Source organism: Xenopus laevis, chromosome 4L (assembly GCF_017654675.1).
Source record: "Xenopus laevis strain J_2021 chromosome 4L, Xenopus_laevis_v10.1, whole genome shotgun sequence".
Lineage (NCBI taxonomy): Eukaryota > Metazoa > Chordata > Amphibia > Anura > Pipidae > Xenopus > Xenopus laevis.
Genome location: NC_054377.1, coordinates 151,954,191 through 151,971,520, shown reverse-complemented (window position 1 = coordinate 151,971,520; position 17,330 = coordinate 151,954,191). Strand labels below are relative to the sequence as shown.

At 42.3% G+C, this 17,330-nt stretch overlaps 1 protein-coding gene across 7 annotated transcripts in view; it reads left to right on the top strand.

Moving 5' to 3' along the window:
* The window catches only part of cacna2d3.L (calcium channel, voltage-dependent, alpha 2/delta subunit 3 L homeolog), a 504,571-nt gene that overhangs the window by 9,477 nt on the left and 477,764 nt on the right, over positions 1-17,330 (top strand). For all 7 annotated transcript variants that reach the window (XM_041590967.1, XM_041590966.1, XM_041590965.1 and 4 more), the window contains exon 2: positions 185-266. In XM_041590967.1, the coding sequence (XP_041446901.1) occupies positions 185-266 (82 nt within the window). The remainder of the gene's footprint in view (positions 1-184; positions 267-17,330) is intronic.

Sequence of the window (17,330 nt, the reverse complement as noted above, 5' to 3'; positions counted from 1 at the left end):
ATCAGGGCTGATCATGGTTTGTCGCCGTTGCAGCAGATGTTAAATCGGGGCCTTATCTTGTGGGTTGGGGGCTGCTGCTGCGGAGGCTTTGCTTTTACAAAAATACAAATCTCATCTGTTTCGCTCCGGAGCCCGAGAGCCAAACTGCCGCCTTATGTTTCTCTGTGTCTTGTCTCGCTCGTAGGGTGAAGCTCTGGGCCTCGGCGTTTGGTGGCGAGATCAAATCAATAGCAGCCAAGTACTCGGGTTCCCAGCTCCTGCAGAAGGTAAGTGCTGACTTACTGATAATACCCTGCACCTCCGGGGGTCTCCCCTCTCTCTCTCTGGCTTCTACCTACTCATTAGGCTTAATTATAAGGCAAGAGAAATAAACAGGGGTCAGGCGATTGTCCAGTGCCCCCCAACTAGTGTGTCCATCAGGTGCTTTCACTGTAATAGTCCCCAACTCATCTGCTGGAAGGATGTTCCCTGTATCTATCACCCATTCTGAGTTCCCTGTCACCTGTCTGCAGAAAAGAGGGGCTGCTAATTGCCAAACCAATTTAGGAATTGCTTGGTTCATTCCAAGGCAAATTCTGGTTTTATACAGCATGTAGTTCGCATAGAGGAGAATTGCGACTGCAGATTTCTGTGCTGCCGCTGCAGGACGTGCGAATGCATTAGTCCCCCCCCAATCCCAGCGCCCGGGTGCTGCACATCATTCCTGATAAGGGGAAATGAATTCCGGTTATCTCGTTGCACAGCCAGGCAATAAACCAGGGGGGAAAAGTCACGCTCCTACTTGGGAGTCGCTCACTCCAAATTATTGCCGCTCGTAATGAGGTTGTTAAACACTGATTATAAGCTCCCTATCAATATGGGGCATCTCCTGGCTCTGTTCCGAAGTCGGAACCAACCCTGCGCTAAACAGGAACTTTATGAATTAATGACACTTTTAGGCCATTTATAATTTAGTTAATAATCCTCTGAGGCATAAGGTTTGTTGCCCCATTGCTGGAGCTGGTGGCATTTTACAGGTCGGTGAACCCCAAGTTGTAAATTAGACCAACGAATGAAAGCTTTCCAATTACAAATATTGAAATGTAATTCTATTGCTTGATGCATTCCCTGCAGTCACTGTTGGTTCTGACTTCTGCAACATTGTTTCAAGAGTTAGTCCCAGCAGTTTGGAATAGAATACAAAAACAGTGCTTTCAAATACATTCATAAATAACCTTAAAAGGAAGGAAAATAAATGTATAGTGGGAAATTGCTTAGAATTGATATTCATTGAGCAACAACTTTACCTGTGCCCTGTTGTGTATAAAGAACTGTGTGTGCCCTGTTGGATATGTGGGTATTGTTGTGCCTGGAGTTTATATATTAATAGACACCTACAGGCCCAATTCTAGGCTATTAATGCTGCTTGAATGGCTTAGGCTTGAATGCATTATACATACTGCCCTGCCTTTAAATAACCAGACTCCAATTAAAAGGAGTGATCAGAGAGGGTGAGGGTGAGAGAACAAGGTGGAGGTGGCCTCTTTAATTGCAGAAGATTTCTAATGTTTGCCTTTGATCAGTGTTACAGTTATCAGCATTGCTAGCGCCTCCCATTGGAGAGAAATGGAAGTGCGTCAGTAGCTGGTGCAGATTTGGGAGAGCACCATTGGTCCTGAGCTGCGGGGGGTCCCCTGCCTTCGCTGGGCAGGAACAGTAAAAAGTGTTTTTGTTTTGATGTAAACAATTAAAACCCTGATCAGGTTCAAAAAGTTGTCCTTTTATCTCATGTAAATTCCCTGACTCATTATATGGCTGAGCCCCTTACGAATATAATCCTATGTTCATCCCCCCATAGGCTGCAGTAGGAAATGTACTGACTCCCAACTCCCAGCAACCTCAATTCTGGACCTGATAAATGCACACATGTCTTTATTACTGACTCCCAACTCCCAGCAACCTCATTTCTTTAACTGAGAGTTGCACAATTCTTTATTACTGACTCCCAACTCCCAGCAACCTCATTTCTGGACCTGATCTACACACATGTCTTTATTACTGACTCCCAACTCCCAGCAACCACATTTCTTCACCTGAGAAATACACACATGTCTTTATTACTGACTCCCAACTCCCAGCAACCACATTTCTTCACCTGAGAAATACACACATGTCTTTATTACTGACTCCCAACTCCCAGCAACCTCATTTCTGGACCTGATAAATACACACATGCCTTTATTACTGACTCCGAACTCCCAGCAACCTAATTTCTGGACCTGAGAAATGCACATATGTCTTTATTACTGACTCTTAACTCCCAACAACCTCATTTCTTGAACCGAGCATCGCACACATGTGTATTATTGACTCCCAACTCCCAGCAACCTCATTTCTGGACCTGAGAAATAAACACGTGTTTTTATTACTGACTCCCAACTCCCAGCAACCTCATTTATTTAACCGAGAATCTCACACGTCTTTATTACTGACTCCCAACTCCCAGCAACCTCATTTATTTAACCGAGAATCTCACACGTCTTTATTACTGACTCCCAACTCCCAGCAACCTCATTTATTTAACCGAGAATCTCACACGTCTTTATTACTGACTCCCAACTCCTAGCAACCTCATTTCTGGACCTGAGAAACGCACGCATGTCTTTATATTTCCGTTGTTGTTGTGAATAAAGACAAAATGTAGTATATTTGCTGTGTGGCTGGACCTTATTAAACGGAGGGTTTTGGCTGCAGATGGCTCTGCGCTGGGAGTCACACGTGAGTGGGAAATGACAGAAGGTAATGAAAAGCTTCAGTAATGTAAATGGCGCTGGGTCTGTGAGTTCTCTCTGATCTGCCGAGTGGCACAGTAACAGGAGCTGCAGATTGAGTCTAACGGAGCTGCCATAGGGTCACCACCTTTCCTAGAGTCTCATATACCCAATGGTAACTGTTCCATGGCCGGCAGGGGAGAAAAATGCCCATGTGTGTCTATTGGACTGCCCTGTAAATATGGACTGATCCAAAGTGTTTGCTTTTGGGTCCCTGGTCTCCTTATTATGATTTCTCATTAAATGACAAAGACATGATTATTGATTGTGACTTTTATCAGTTATCAATAGGGCAGTGTCAACAGCGGCCATTAAATTACAATTCCCAGCAGCCACTAAGATAAAGTGGTGAGATCATGGGAAAAACAGGGTGGCCTGTGACTGTCAATGGTAGTTAATATCAGTTGCCCAGAAGAGCTTACAATCATAAAAGGGACAAACAGAGTAAAGCATTTGTCTGCATTTAGGTTAAAAAAGGAAAACGGTTTTCATGGGAACTAAATCCTTCACATGCCACCTGTTTAACCCTACTTCTGGTTCTTTAAAGGGGAACTACACCCAAAAAAAGGTTATTTGAAAATTAAAAATTCTAATTTTGCACAACTTCCCAATCTCCATTCACTGCTGTTGTCTGTCTGTCTCTTTCTGGCTCTGACTCATGAAACAGTAAAGCAAAAGTCAGTTCTTTGTTAATCAACTGGCTTCTGTAACATTGTTTTAGGAGTCAGAACCAGCAATGCAGAGAATTCAAACAGCCAGCCAGACACTGCTGGCAAAGACAACTACTGTAAACTAGAATCCCAGTGAGAATGAAGAATGAATGGATATTGGGAAGTTATTTCAAAGAAAATTTTTTCATTAGGCAAAAATATTTTTCAGTGGAGTTCCCCTTTAATTAAAAAAGAAGGGCAAAATATCTGTAAAGCTTTGCCCCTATGTTTGTAGCAACAGTGTTAACCGTATCCACCTGTGAGTCAGTTACAATTCAGGAAAATGGGTGAGTCTGGGGGTGCAATAACAAGTTCAGTATCTTCAATGTTATATGTAAAAGGAAAAAAATATATTTTACTATTCACTAAGGGGCAAATTCATCAAGGGTCGAATATCGAGGGTTAATTAACCCCGATATTCGACTGGGAATGAAAATCCTTCGACTTCGAAAATCGAAGTCGAAGGATTTTACGCAAATTCTGCGATCGAAGGAATAATCGTTCGACCGATTAAATCCTTCGAATCGAACCATTCGAAGGATTTTAATCCAACGATTGAAGGATTATCCTTCAACCAAAAAAACTTAGCCAAGCCTATGGGGACCTTCCCCATAGGCTAACATAGGGTTCGGTAGCTTTTAGGTGGCGAACTAGGGGGCCGAAGTTTTTTCTTAAAGAGACAGTACTTCGACGAACGAATGGTCGAATAGTCGAACGATTTTTAGTTTGAATCATTCGATTCGAAGTCGTAGTCGAAGATCGAAGTAGCCAAAAAAACACTTCGAAATTCGAAGTTTTTTTTCTTCTATTCCTTCACTCGAAGTTAATGAATTGGCCCCCAAGTGTTGAAGTGATAATTACTCATATAACACGGGGAACCTTGAAACAAGCAGCAGTGTTTGGTATGGGGAGGTCTCTGCAGCCCAATGTCAAGTGTGTTCCTTCCCATTAACACTAATCACACCAGGTGTATTGCCTCAATATGCACAGTATGTGTAGTACAGTGTGTATAATGGATAGAGCATAAAGTACAGTATGAGGGTATAGCTTATTGTGTGCCCAGAACATTCCTTCTCTGTATATTTGTATTTATACATATGGGAGGAGGAAGTGCCATATTGATTCCCTTAGACAGTACAGTATGAGGGTATAGCTTATTGTGTGCCCAGAACATTCCTTCTCTGTATATTTGTATTTATACATATGGGAGGAGGGAGGTGCCATATTGATTCCCTTAGACAGTACAGTATGAGGGTATAGCTTATTGTGTGCCCAGAACATTCCTTCTCTGTATATTTGTATTTATACATATGGGAGGAGGGAGGTGCCATATTGATTCCCTTAGACAGTACAGTATGAGGGTATAGCTTATTGTGTGCCCAGAACATTCCTTCTCTGTATATTTGTATTTATACATATGGGAGGAGGAGGTGCCATATTGATTCCCTTAGACAGTACAGTATGAGGGTATAGCTTATTGTGTGCCCAGAACATTCCTTCTCTGTATATTTGTATTTATACATATGGGAGGAGGAGGTGCCATATTGATTCCCTTAGACAGTACAGTATGAGGGTATAGCTTATTGTGTGCCCAGAACATTCCTTCTCTGTATATTTGTATTTATACATATGGGAGGAGGAGGTGCCATATTGAGACAGTACAGTATGAGGGTATAGCTTACTGTGTAAGATATATGATATATGAGAGAGTAAGTGGTATATGAGAGTAATTGGTATAGAGGTGCAGTTGCATTAGTGGAGCAGCTCGATGTTTAGCACAAAGCCAAGTGCACTTATTTATTGTGCATTTCATTGCCGCACACTCTCTGGATTTTCCAATGATTCTGCAGTAGTCGCTCTGAGCAGTGCGCAAGTTATAATTATGTGTTAGTCAGCCGATTGTCAGCGCCGTGTTTTTGAAGGGCCCAGTAAATTGGCTGCCAATCCAGCGAGAGGCGAAATGACATAATCTGCTTCTTACATACAGAACCAGCCTTTATCTGCTCCCCGGCACCAACATGGAGATAATTGTAGCTGAGCCTGATGTACCGAGGGGGAGACAGACAGACAGACAGAGGTGGGGCCCGGGCTTTGTAACTGAAATAAAATTCGCTTTTACGTGTCCATTAATCTTTTCAGTGGTTCTGTTCTGGTGCAGCTGCTGCAAAGAACAATGTAGGGTCCAAACTTTCCCTTTTTTGAACATGAACAAAAGCCAATATCACAATCACCATAATCTTTCAAAATATCTGGAATTTGAACCTGAAATAACCTGAATTTGAGTTGCGACTGCAGACACTGAAACTTTGGTCTGAAGTCAGTAACACTTTCACAACTTTTCAATTCAATTAACATTTTAGGCAATTTCATTGGCCCATTAATATTGTAATCACTTCCTCACCTGTGGGCAGGACTAGGGCCCAGATGTAACCAATCAGATCATTTATATATTCCCTATTAAAGGGCAAGTAGAAATAGTTTGTAAAACCACCTGTGTAGGAAAATACATTTATTTGAGGGTTCTGAGCAAATACGAGGTTTATTAATGGGAATTTAACTGAGATGTTTAATCTGGGAGGTTCTAGGACAAGTTCAATGCATTCTGGGAACTGAAGTCTTGCCTGAAGAGATGACTGATACAGCTGTATGAAGAAAGAAGTAAAACAGATGACAGACAGACACAATGACAGTTACACAGAACTATAAACCCAGTGAGAATGAGGAATGAATGGATATTGGGAAGTTGTATCAGGAGTCAGAGGCAGCAGTGCAGAGAAAGGGACAGACACAATGACAGTTACAAAGAACTATAAACCCAGTGAGAATGAGGAATGAATGGATATTGGGAAGTTGTATCAGGAGTCAGAAGCAGCAGTGCAGAGAAGAGAAAGGGACAGACACAATGACAGTTACACAGAACTATAGACCCAGTGAGAATGAGGAATGAATGGATATTGGGAAGTTGTATCAGGAGTCAGAAGCAGCAGTGCAGAGAAAGGGACAGACACAATGACAGTTACACAGAACTATAAACCCAGTGAGAATGAGGAATGAATGGATATTGGGAAGTTTTATCAGGAGTCAGAAGCAGCAGTGCAGAGAAAGGGACAGACACAATGACAGTTACACAGAACTATAAACCCAGTTAGAATGAGGAATGAATGGATATTGGGAAGTTGTATCAGGAGTCAGAGGCAGCAGTGCAGAGAAGAGAAAGGGACAGACACAATGACAGTTACACAGAACTATAAACCCAGTGAGAATGAAGAATGAATGGATATTGGGAAGTTGTATCAGGAGTCAGAGGCAGCAGTGCAGAGAAGAGAAAGGGACAGACACAATGACAGTTACACAGAACTATAAACCCAGTGAGAATGAGGAATGAATGGATATTGGGAAGTTGTATCAGGAGTCAGAAGCAGCAGTGCAGAGAAAGGGACAGACACAATGACAGTTACACAGAACTATAAACCCAGTTAGAATGAGGAATGAATGGATATTGGGAAGTTGTATCAGGAGTCAGAGGCAGCAGTGCAGAGAAGAGAAAGGGACAGACACAATGACAGTTACACAGAACTATAAACCCAGTGAGAATGAGGAATGAATGGATATTGGGAAGTTGTATCAGGAGTCAGAGGCAGCAGTGCAGAGAAAGGGACAGACACAATGACAGTTACACAGAACTATAAACCCAGTGAGAATGAGGAATGAATGGATATTGGGAAGTTGTATCAGGAGTCAGAGGCAGCAGTGCAGAGAAAGGGACAGACACAATGACAGTTACAAAGAACTATAAACCCAGTGAGAATGAGGAATGAATGGATATTGGGAAGTTGTATCAGGAGTCAGAAGCAGCAGTGCAGAGAAGAGAAAGGGACAGACACAATGACAGTTACACAGAACTATAGACCCAGTGAGAATGAGGAATGAATGGATATTGGGAAGTTGTATCAGGAGTCAGAAGCAGCAGTGCAGAGAAAGGGACAGACACAATGACAGTTACACAGAACTATAAACCCAGTGAGAATGAGGAATGAATGGATATTGGGAAGTTTTATCAGGAGTCAGAAGCAGCAGTGCAGAGAAAGGGACAGACACAATGACAGTTACACAGAACTATAAACCCAGTTAGAATGAGGAATGAATGGATATTGGGAAGTTGTATCAGGAGTCAGAAGCAGCAGTGCAGAGAAGAGAAAGGGACAGACACAATGACAGTTACACAGAACTATAGACCCAGTGAGAATGAGGAATGACATGGATATTGGGAAGTTGTATCAGGAGTCAGAAGCAGCAGTGCAGAGAAAGGGACAGACACAATGACAGTTACACAGAACTATAAACCCAGTGAGAATGAGGAATGAATGGATATTGGGAAGTTTTATCAGGAGTCAGAAGCAGCAGTGCAGAGAAAGGGACAGACACAATGACAGTTACACAGAACTATAAACCCAGTTAGAATGAGGAATGAATGGATATTGGGAAGTTGTATCAGGAGTCAGAGGCAGCAGTGCAGAGAAGAGAAAGGGACAGACACAATGACAGTTACACAGAACTATAAACCCAGTGAGAATGAAGAATGAATGGATATTGGGAAGTTGTATCAGGAGTCAGAGGCAGCAGTGCAGAGAAGAGAAAGGGACAGACACAATGACAGTTACACAGAACTATAAAACCCAGTGAGAATGAGGAATGAATGGATATTGGGAAGTTGTATCAGGAGTCAGAAGCAGCAGTGCAGAGAAAGGGACAGACACAATGACAGTTACACAGAACTATAAACCCAGTTAGAATGAGGAATGAATGGATATTGGGAAGTTGTATCAGGAGTCAGAGGCAGCAGTGCAGAGAAGAGAAAGGGACAGACACAATGACAGTTACACAGAACTATAAACCCAGTGAGAATGAGGAATGAATGGATATTGGGAAGTTGTATCAGGAGTCAGAGGCAGCAGTGCAGAGAAAGGGACAGACACAATGACAGTTACACAGAACTATAAACCCAGTGAGAATGAGGAATGAATGGATATTGGGAAGTTGTATCAGGAGTCAGAGGCAGCAGTGCAGAGAAAGGGACAGACACAATGACAGTTACACAGAACTATAAACCCAGTGAGAATGAGGAATGAATGGATATTGGGAAGTTGTATCAGGAGTCAGAAGCAGCAGTGCAGAGAAGAGAAAGGGACAGACACAATGACAGTTACACAGAACTATAAACCCAGTGAGAATGAGGAATGAATGGATATTGGGAAGTTGTATCAGGAGTCAGAAGCAGCAGTGCAGAGAAAGGGACAGACACAATGACAGTTACACAGAACTATAAACCCAGTGAGAATGAGGAATGAATGGATATTGGGAAGTTGTATCAGGAGTCAGAAGCAGCAGTGCAGAGAAGAGAAAGGGACAGACACAATGACAGTTACACAGAACTATAAACCCAGTGAGAATGAGGAATGAATGGATATTGGGAAGTTGTATCAGGAGTCAGAGGCAGCAGTGTAGAGAAGAGAAAGGGACAGACACAATGACAGTTACACAGAACTATAAACCCAGTGAGAATGAGGAATGAATGGATATTGGGAAGTTTTATCAGGAGTCAGAAGCAGCAGTGCAGAGAAAGGGACAGACACAATGACAGTTACACAGAACTATAAACCCAGTTAGAATGAGGAATGAATGGATATTGGGAAGTTGTATCAGGAGTCAGAGGCAGCAGTGCAGAGAAGAGAAAGGGACAGACACAATGACAGTTACACAGAACTATAAACCCAGTGAGAATGAAGAATGAATGGATATTGGGAAGTTGTATCAGGAGTCAGAGGCAGCAGTGCAGAGAAGAGAAAGGGACAGACACAATGACAGTTACACAGAACTATAAACCCAGTGAGAATGAGGAATGAATGGATATTCGGAAGTTGTATCAGGAGTCAGAAGCAGCAGTGCAGAGAAAGGGACAGACACAATGACAGTTACACAGAACTATAAACCCAGTTAGAATGAGGAATGAATGGATATTGGGAAGTTGTATCAGGAGTCAGAGGCAGCAGTGCAGAGAAGAGAAAGGGACAGACACAATGACAGTTACACAGAACTATAAACCCAGTGAGAATGAGGAATGAATGGATATTGGGAAGTTGTATCAGGAGTCAGAGGCAGCAGTGCAGAGAAAGGGACAGACACAATGACAGTTACACAGAACTATAAACCCAGTGAGAATGAGGAATGAATGGATATTGGGAAGTTGTATCAGGAGTCAGAGGCAGCAGTGCAGAGAAAGGGACAGACACAATGACAGTTACACAGAACTATAAACCCAGTGAGAATGAGGAATGAATGGATATTGGGAAGCTAATTCGAATTATAATTTCTTTGATAAGGCAACAACAGTTATACACTAAATAGCAGTGTGTTGGGAGTTTCCTTAAATGAGAAGGATCTTGGGGTCTTTGTAGATAACAAGTTGTCTAACTCTGGGCAGTGTCATTCTGTGGCTACTAAAGCAAATAAAGTTCTTGTATAAAAAAGGGCATTAACTCAAGGGATGAAACATAATTGTGTCTCTTTATAGGTCCCTGGTGAGGCCTCATCTGGAGTATGGGGGCAGTTTTGGACTCCAGTCCTTAAGAGGGATATAAATGAGCTGGAGAGAGTGCAGAGACTAAGTGCAACTAAACTGGTTAGAGGGAGGGAAGAGTTAAATTATGAGGGAGACTGACAAGGTTGGGGTTGTTTTCTCTGGGGGAAAAAAGGCGCTTGTGAGGGGACATGATTAGACTTTACAAGTACATTAGAGGACATTATAGACAAATAGCAGGGGACCTTTTTACCCATAAAGAGGATCACGTACCAGAGGCCTCCCCTTCAGACTAGAGGAAAAGAAGTTTCATTTAAAGGAACAGAGTAGGGGGTTCATCACAGTGAGGACAGTGAGGTTGGGGAATGCACTGCCGGGTGATGATTCAGTTAATGACTATAAGAGGGACTTGGATGATTTCTTGGACAGACATAATACAAAGGCTATTGTGATACTAAACTCTATAGTTAGTATAGATATGGGTATATATCATTTATGTGACAGTAGGGAGGGGTGTGTGTATGGGGCTGGGTTTTCATTTGGAGGGGTTGGACTCGATGGACTTTGTCTTTTTTCAACCCAATTTAACTGTGTAACAGTTAACTTTAACATGGTTTTAGTTTAGTTTAAATGCTGAGTTTGGCATCTTTATGGGTGGGTCTGATTCTTTTTGATTAAAAAAATACAAATATTTTTTCACCTGAAATGATACAGAGCATCACAGGGGCCGAGCTGTGAGTATAGAGCTCTCTATCTCAATTACTCATTAATCCTTTACAACAAGCCTGTAGCCTGGGTGAAAGAAAATGTATAACAATATAATTAAAATTCTACAGTTATTCCCCTTTATTTTAAATTCTCCTAAAAAGGGTGGTTCTCCTTTAAGTAAACTATGTTATAGAATGGCCAACTCTAAGCAGCTTTTCAATTGGTATTAATTTTTTATAGTTTTTGAATTATTTGCCTCCTTCTGATTCTTTCCAACTTTTAAATGGGGGTCACTGACCCCATCTAAAAAGCAAATGCTCTGTAAGGCTACACATTTATTATTATTGCTACTTTTTATTACTCATCTTTCTATTCAGGCCTCTCCTATTTATATTCCAGTCTCTTATTCAAATCAGTGCATGGTTGCTAGGGGAATTTGGACCCCAACAACCAGATGACTGAAATTACAAACTGGAGAGCTGCTAAATAAAAAGCTAAATAACTCAAACACCACAAATTATAAAAAGACGAAAACCAATTGCAAATTGTCTCAGACTGTAACTCTTCATACTCAAAGTTGATTTAAAGGTGAAAAGCCCCTTTAAATTAATGTTACATACAGAACTAATTAGCGCTCTGTTGATTTCTTTGTAGAATTAGTTTAAAAAGTTCAGAAAAATATACTGTTGCATCAATCCCATAGACTATGGCAGGTGATACTAAAAGGGTTAATAATATAGTGAATAAAGTACCCCCTCTTGTGAAATATAAGGATATTATAAGTTACTGAGGAGTTTCATGACCATATAAAAGTACGAGGCCGAAGGTCATGGAACTCCGAAGTGACTTCTAATATCCTCATATTTTGCAACATTATTTTTTATAATACACACGTTTTAGAGAGAGTGTAATATAAGGATATTATACGTTACAGGGGGGGACTTTATTTATTTCTGGGAACAGGGGGGACTTTATTTATTTCTGTCATGTGACAGAAATGACATCACTCGGCTCCGATTATAACTGATGACATCACTAAGCAGCGTTTAGGATCTCATTTATTGGATATTCATGGCTGTTGTGTAGTATACGGTGTATATGGATGGGTATATGAGTATATACAGAATGCCCTGACCAATCGAGAAGCGGAATACTGGCAGAAATGTAACGGAACATTCCATTTGAGGAGGATTGGAATTCTGGGAGCAAGAAGAAGACTCTGCTTCTCTTACAGGGCGAGTGCAAGTTCTTCTGAGCGAGGATTGGGTCACACCAATCACACCACTGGTATTTGCCAGTGCTCGGTGCCAGGCTGAGGGAATGCAAATAAATAACGTGCCAGTTTGACACTCTGTTGCTTTAAAGGATAAGTAAACCTTTAAAACATGTGGCTGTAGAATTGATGATGAGGCTATTCTAAGCACTTTTGTAATTTACATTCATTATTTATTTTGTTTTAATTCCGAGATATTAAGGGATACATGTACTGTTAATATGAATGAATTTTGTTACAACAGCGCCACCTGCTGGTCAGTTTCCCACCAGTCTGACCAGCAAGTAGTCAAGGAAGTTGTCAGGAGAAAGAAAGAGGCTGATGTTCTTCTGCTTAGGAAAGATGTGAGAAAGATTTCTGATTTTATTAGGGATGCACCGAATCCAGGATTTGGTTCAGGATTTGGCCTTTTTCAACAGGATTCGGCCGAATCCTTCTGTCCGGCCAAACCAAATCCGAATCCTAATTTGCATATGCAAATTAGGGGCGGGGAGGGAAAACGTCTGACTTTTTGTGACAAAACAAGGGAGTAAAAAATGTTTTCCCCTTCCCACCCTTAATTTGCATATGCAAATTAGGATTCAGATTCGGTTCGGTATTCGGCTGAATCTTTCGCGAAGGATTCGAGGGTTCGGCCAAATCCAAAATAGTGTATTTGGTGCATCCCTAGATTTTATTCCTAAGCAGAAGAACATCAGAGCAGCCTCTTTCTTTCTCCTGACAACTTCCTTGACTACTTGGTGGTCAGACTGGTGGGAAAATGACCAGCAGGTGGCGCTGTTGTAACACAATTCATTCATATTAACAGCACATGTATCCCTTAATATCTTGGAATTAAAACAAAACAAAAATAATGAATGTAAATGACAAAAGTGCTTAGAATAGCCCCCTCATCAATTTATACTGACTTATTTTAAAGGTTTTACTTCGTATCCTGAGCAAACGTTGGCCCCAGCCTCGCTGCATTGCCAGGGGCCCCTCTGCTCTCACTCCTGGACTGTACCTGTCACTGCAACAGAATCACAAGGGTTGAGTTGAACCAGCAGAATCACCCCTAGTGTTGATACTGTCATATCCCTCCTAAAAACGATGTATAATTGGGCCCCTTTGCACAGAATACGGCCCAGCACTTGCACCTCCAGGCTATAACTCATGAGCTAAATTGTAATCCCTAATAAAGGGCAATGAAGAAGGAAATGTCTATTTTGGGTTTGATTGACTTTCAGCGACACTCACACTCAAGTGAGATCTCATTCCCAGGGATCAGATGTGTAAGCCTTACTGTACCTACTGTATGTACATAGCCACCCCTTCTCTTTAGTGCCCTATAATTAAATATATTCCTGTAGATGTCTGTTGCATTATCCAATCACAGCACAAGCTCCTTTCCCAGAGAGATCTGATTGGTGGCAGTGTCTATGGCATAGCGTTGGGCTATAATCAAATACTGGGCTCAACCATTATGTGTGGGGAGAAGGGTATTGGTTACACTACTGACTACACAGGACTAGACCAAGCCATTGCCATCAAATACGAGGAATGGGGTGCCCCTACGATTGTGCAGCCTCCCAGAACCCACACTTTTATATTGCTACATTTATGAACAGGCATTATTAAAGGGAAGGTTCACCTTTAAGTTAATTTTTAGTTTGTTATAGAATGGTTAAGTCTAAGCAACTTTTCATTTGGCCTTTATTTTTTTCTTTGTTATAGTTTTTTGAATGATGTGCCTTCTTCTTCTGACTCTTTCCAGCTTTCAAATAAGGGTCACTGACCCCATCTAAAAACAAATGCTCTGTAAGGCTACAAATGTATTGTTATTTCTATTTCTTATTACTCCTCTTTCTATTCAGGCCTCTCCTATTCATATTCCAGTCTTTTATTTAAAATCTAGCCATGGTTGCTAGGGGAATTTGGACCCTAGCAATTAGGCTGATGAAATTGCAAACTGGAGAGCTGCTGAATAAAAAGCTAAATAAGTCAAAAACCACAAATAATAAAAAATGAAAACCAATTGCAAATTCTCTCAGAATATCCATCTTTACATCATACTAACAGTTAATTTAAAGGTGAACAACCCCTTTAAGCTGGAATCTTGAGAGAAACAAGCTGCATTGTGGGTAAGACACATGGCAAATTGTGCCGGTAACTAAATGCCCCCTTTAATATCAGGGTAATTTAGATAAATTAGTATTCAGCCGACGAGCTCCATTCACTCGCTCCATCCATCTCGCCGGATCCGATGCACTTACCCAAAATTTAAAAGTCCATTTTGTATTGATTTAGCAAAAAACAGTTAATTTTTCATGACATTAATTGCAGTTTTATTGTTTGTTCTTGAAACATCATTATTGGCGCTGGGGAAGGCACGGGTATACCGGCGCTCTATAAATACCAGTTACTTGCCCCCCCCAGCCTGTACATTTCTCATTAATTCAGAACATCAGCATGAAAGGGACACGGATCAACTTGTCAGAGGAAAATGCAGCGTGCGAGACATATGTCCCCATTCATTCCTCAGGCACCAAAACTATCATATGCCAACTGTGCCATCCCCCTAACTGGGATTAACTGGACCGTCATTATTCAAAAATCATCTTAGCATCCCTGTGGTTGGTCCTTTTATGTTTGGAATTTCAATTTTTGCTTGGTTGCTAGGGCCAGTCACCCCGACGACTGGAAAGCAGATTAAAGGATAGATAACATTTTGTATACTTGGCATAAATACCGCTGCACCTTGTTCTTATGAGTATTTATACAGTGGTATTGAGCATCTCGTCTGTGGTACAGGCTGGGAGGTTCCGACTCCTGAACTCACTGATGTGATGGTTGAAGTAGCCGCTGCTGAGGAATAGTTTGATGTTTTGTCATTTCATGTGATAATTGGAAAAACTGCAATTATCAGGACAGCCTGCTAACTGCCTTCATTACCCAGTCCTGCCGTTATTATATATTTAGTCCACAATTCCCCTTTATATACTCATTACAATATCAGCACCGGACATTAGGTGTACCCCCCTTTATATAGGGACTTATGGGAAATGTGCTGTGCTAAAATCTCTGCTCCCTACATTACATGTATCACCCCAACATCCCAATTTACATAGGGACTCATAAAAAATAGACATTTGCCAGAAATCCAGTCAAAGGCAAGGCAGCTCGAGGTCCCGGGAGTCAAACAATGGACAAGGATTGTACGTTCCAGTTGTAGCCACAGACCAATAGAACCGAAAATACAGCTAATAGGCACCTGTCATTGCTCTTCTATTATACCGATACATACACCGGAGACAGTAGGGCAAGATAGAGACAGTAGGGCAAGATGGAGACAGTAGAGCAAGATATAGACAGTAGGACAAGATGGAGACAGTAGGACAAGATGGAGACAGTAGGGCAAGATGGAGACAATAGGACAAGATGGAGACAGTAGGACAAGATGGAGACAGTAGGGCAAGATGGAGACAATAGGGCAAGATGGAGACAGTAGGACAATGCTGAGACAGTAGGACAAGATGGAGACAGTAGGGTAAGATGGAGACAGTAGGACAATGCTGAGACAGTAGGACAAGATGGAGACAGTAGGACAAGTTTGAGACAGTAGGGCAAGATGGAGACAGTAGGGCAAGATGGAGACAGTAGGGCAAGATGGAGACAGTAGGGCAAGATGGAGACAGTAGGGCAAGATGGAGACAGTAGGGCAAGATGGAGACAGTAGGGCAAGATGGAGACAGTAGGGCAAGATGGAGACAGTAGGGCAAGATGGAGACAGTAGGGCAAGATGGAGCCAATAGGGCAAGATGGAGCCAATAGGGCAAGATGGAGCCAATAGGGCAAGATGGAGACAATAGGGCAAGATGGAGACAATAGGGCAAGATGGAGACAATAGGGCAAGATGGAGACAATAGGGCAAGATGGAGACAGGGCAAGATGGAGACTGTAGGGCAAGATGGAGACTGTAGGGCAAGATGGAGACAGTAGGGCAAGATGGAGACAGTAGGGCAAGATGGAGACAGTAGGGCAAGATGGAGACAGTAGGACAATGCTGAGACAGTAGGACAATGCTGAGACAGTAGGACAATGCTGAGACAGTAGGACAATGCTGAGACAGTAGGACAATGCTGAGACAGTAGGACAATGCTGAGACAGTAGGACAATGCTGAGACAGCAGGACAATGCTGAGACAGTAGGACAAGATGGAGACAGTAGGACAAGTTGCAGACAGTAGGGCAAGATGGAGACAGTAGAACAATGCTGAGACAGCAGGGCAAGATGGAGACAGTAGGTCAAGATGGAGACAGTAGGTCAAGATGGAGACAATAGGGCAAGATGGAGACAGTAGGGCAAGATGGAGACAGTAGGGCAAGATGGAGACATTAGGGCAAGATGGAGACTTAGGGCAAGATGGAGATAGTAGGACAAGATGGAAACTGTAGGGCAAGATGGAGACTGTAGGACAAGATGGAGACAGTAGGGCAAGATGATGACTGTAGGACAAGATGGAGACTGTAGGACAGGAGTGTAACTTCAGAAGAAGCAGACGTTGCAGGGACCCCCAGTAGAGCCGGGACCAGCAAGGACCCAATTAATGAGCAATCTCAATATATCTTGGCAGAATAAGTCAAATTGGCAACAGAGCTAACAGGTTATATGAAGGTTGCCCATCATGTTTAGTTGTTATTGTACTTCCGACAGCCGCTAGTGTTTATAACATGCTGGGGGTGCTGAGAGTTTTAGTGCAACAATAGCTTTTGGGCCACAGCTCCCCATTGCATCAGGCTGAGTGGTTCCTCTGCACTAGGACTCAAGTTCTGGACTGAGTGCCACTTGCATAATTTTAATCATAAAGCTGACACTCTAATTGGACAAAGTGCCATTTACCTCTCCCTCCCCCAGAGACACTAGCAGCTGGTGGTTATGTAACCCAAGCTCTGAATTACCCCAACTCTGTGCCTAAGGATCCGTTATCTGTGTGCGCATGGGCAAAGAGGTTGTTTTTAGGGAGGAAGGTCCAGCGGCAGATGCGCATCTCTCCGAGGGAAGCGCATGTTAATTTCCCGCATCCTCTATCCCAAAACATTTCAAGGTTAAAACTGCTGATCTCCATGCAAATTTCCCTGACAGCGCGGCGAGATCTGGGAGTTGATGGCGCCCCGAGGAGCTCGGCTTATGGTGATTAACCTGAAGCAAAGTAAATGCTGATCAATATTCTGCAGGGACAGCCCGCGTTAACCAGCGAAATTGCTAATTATGTT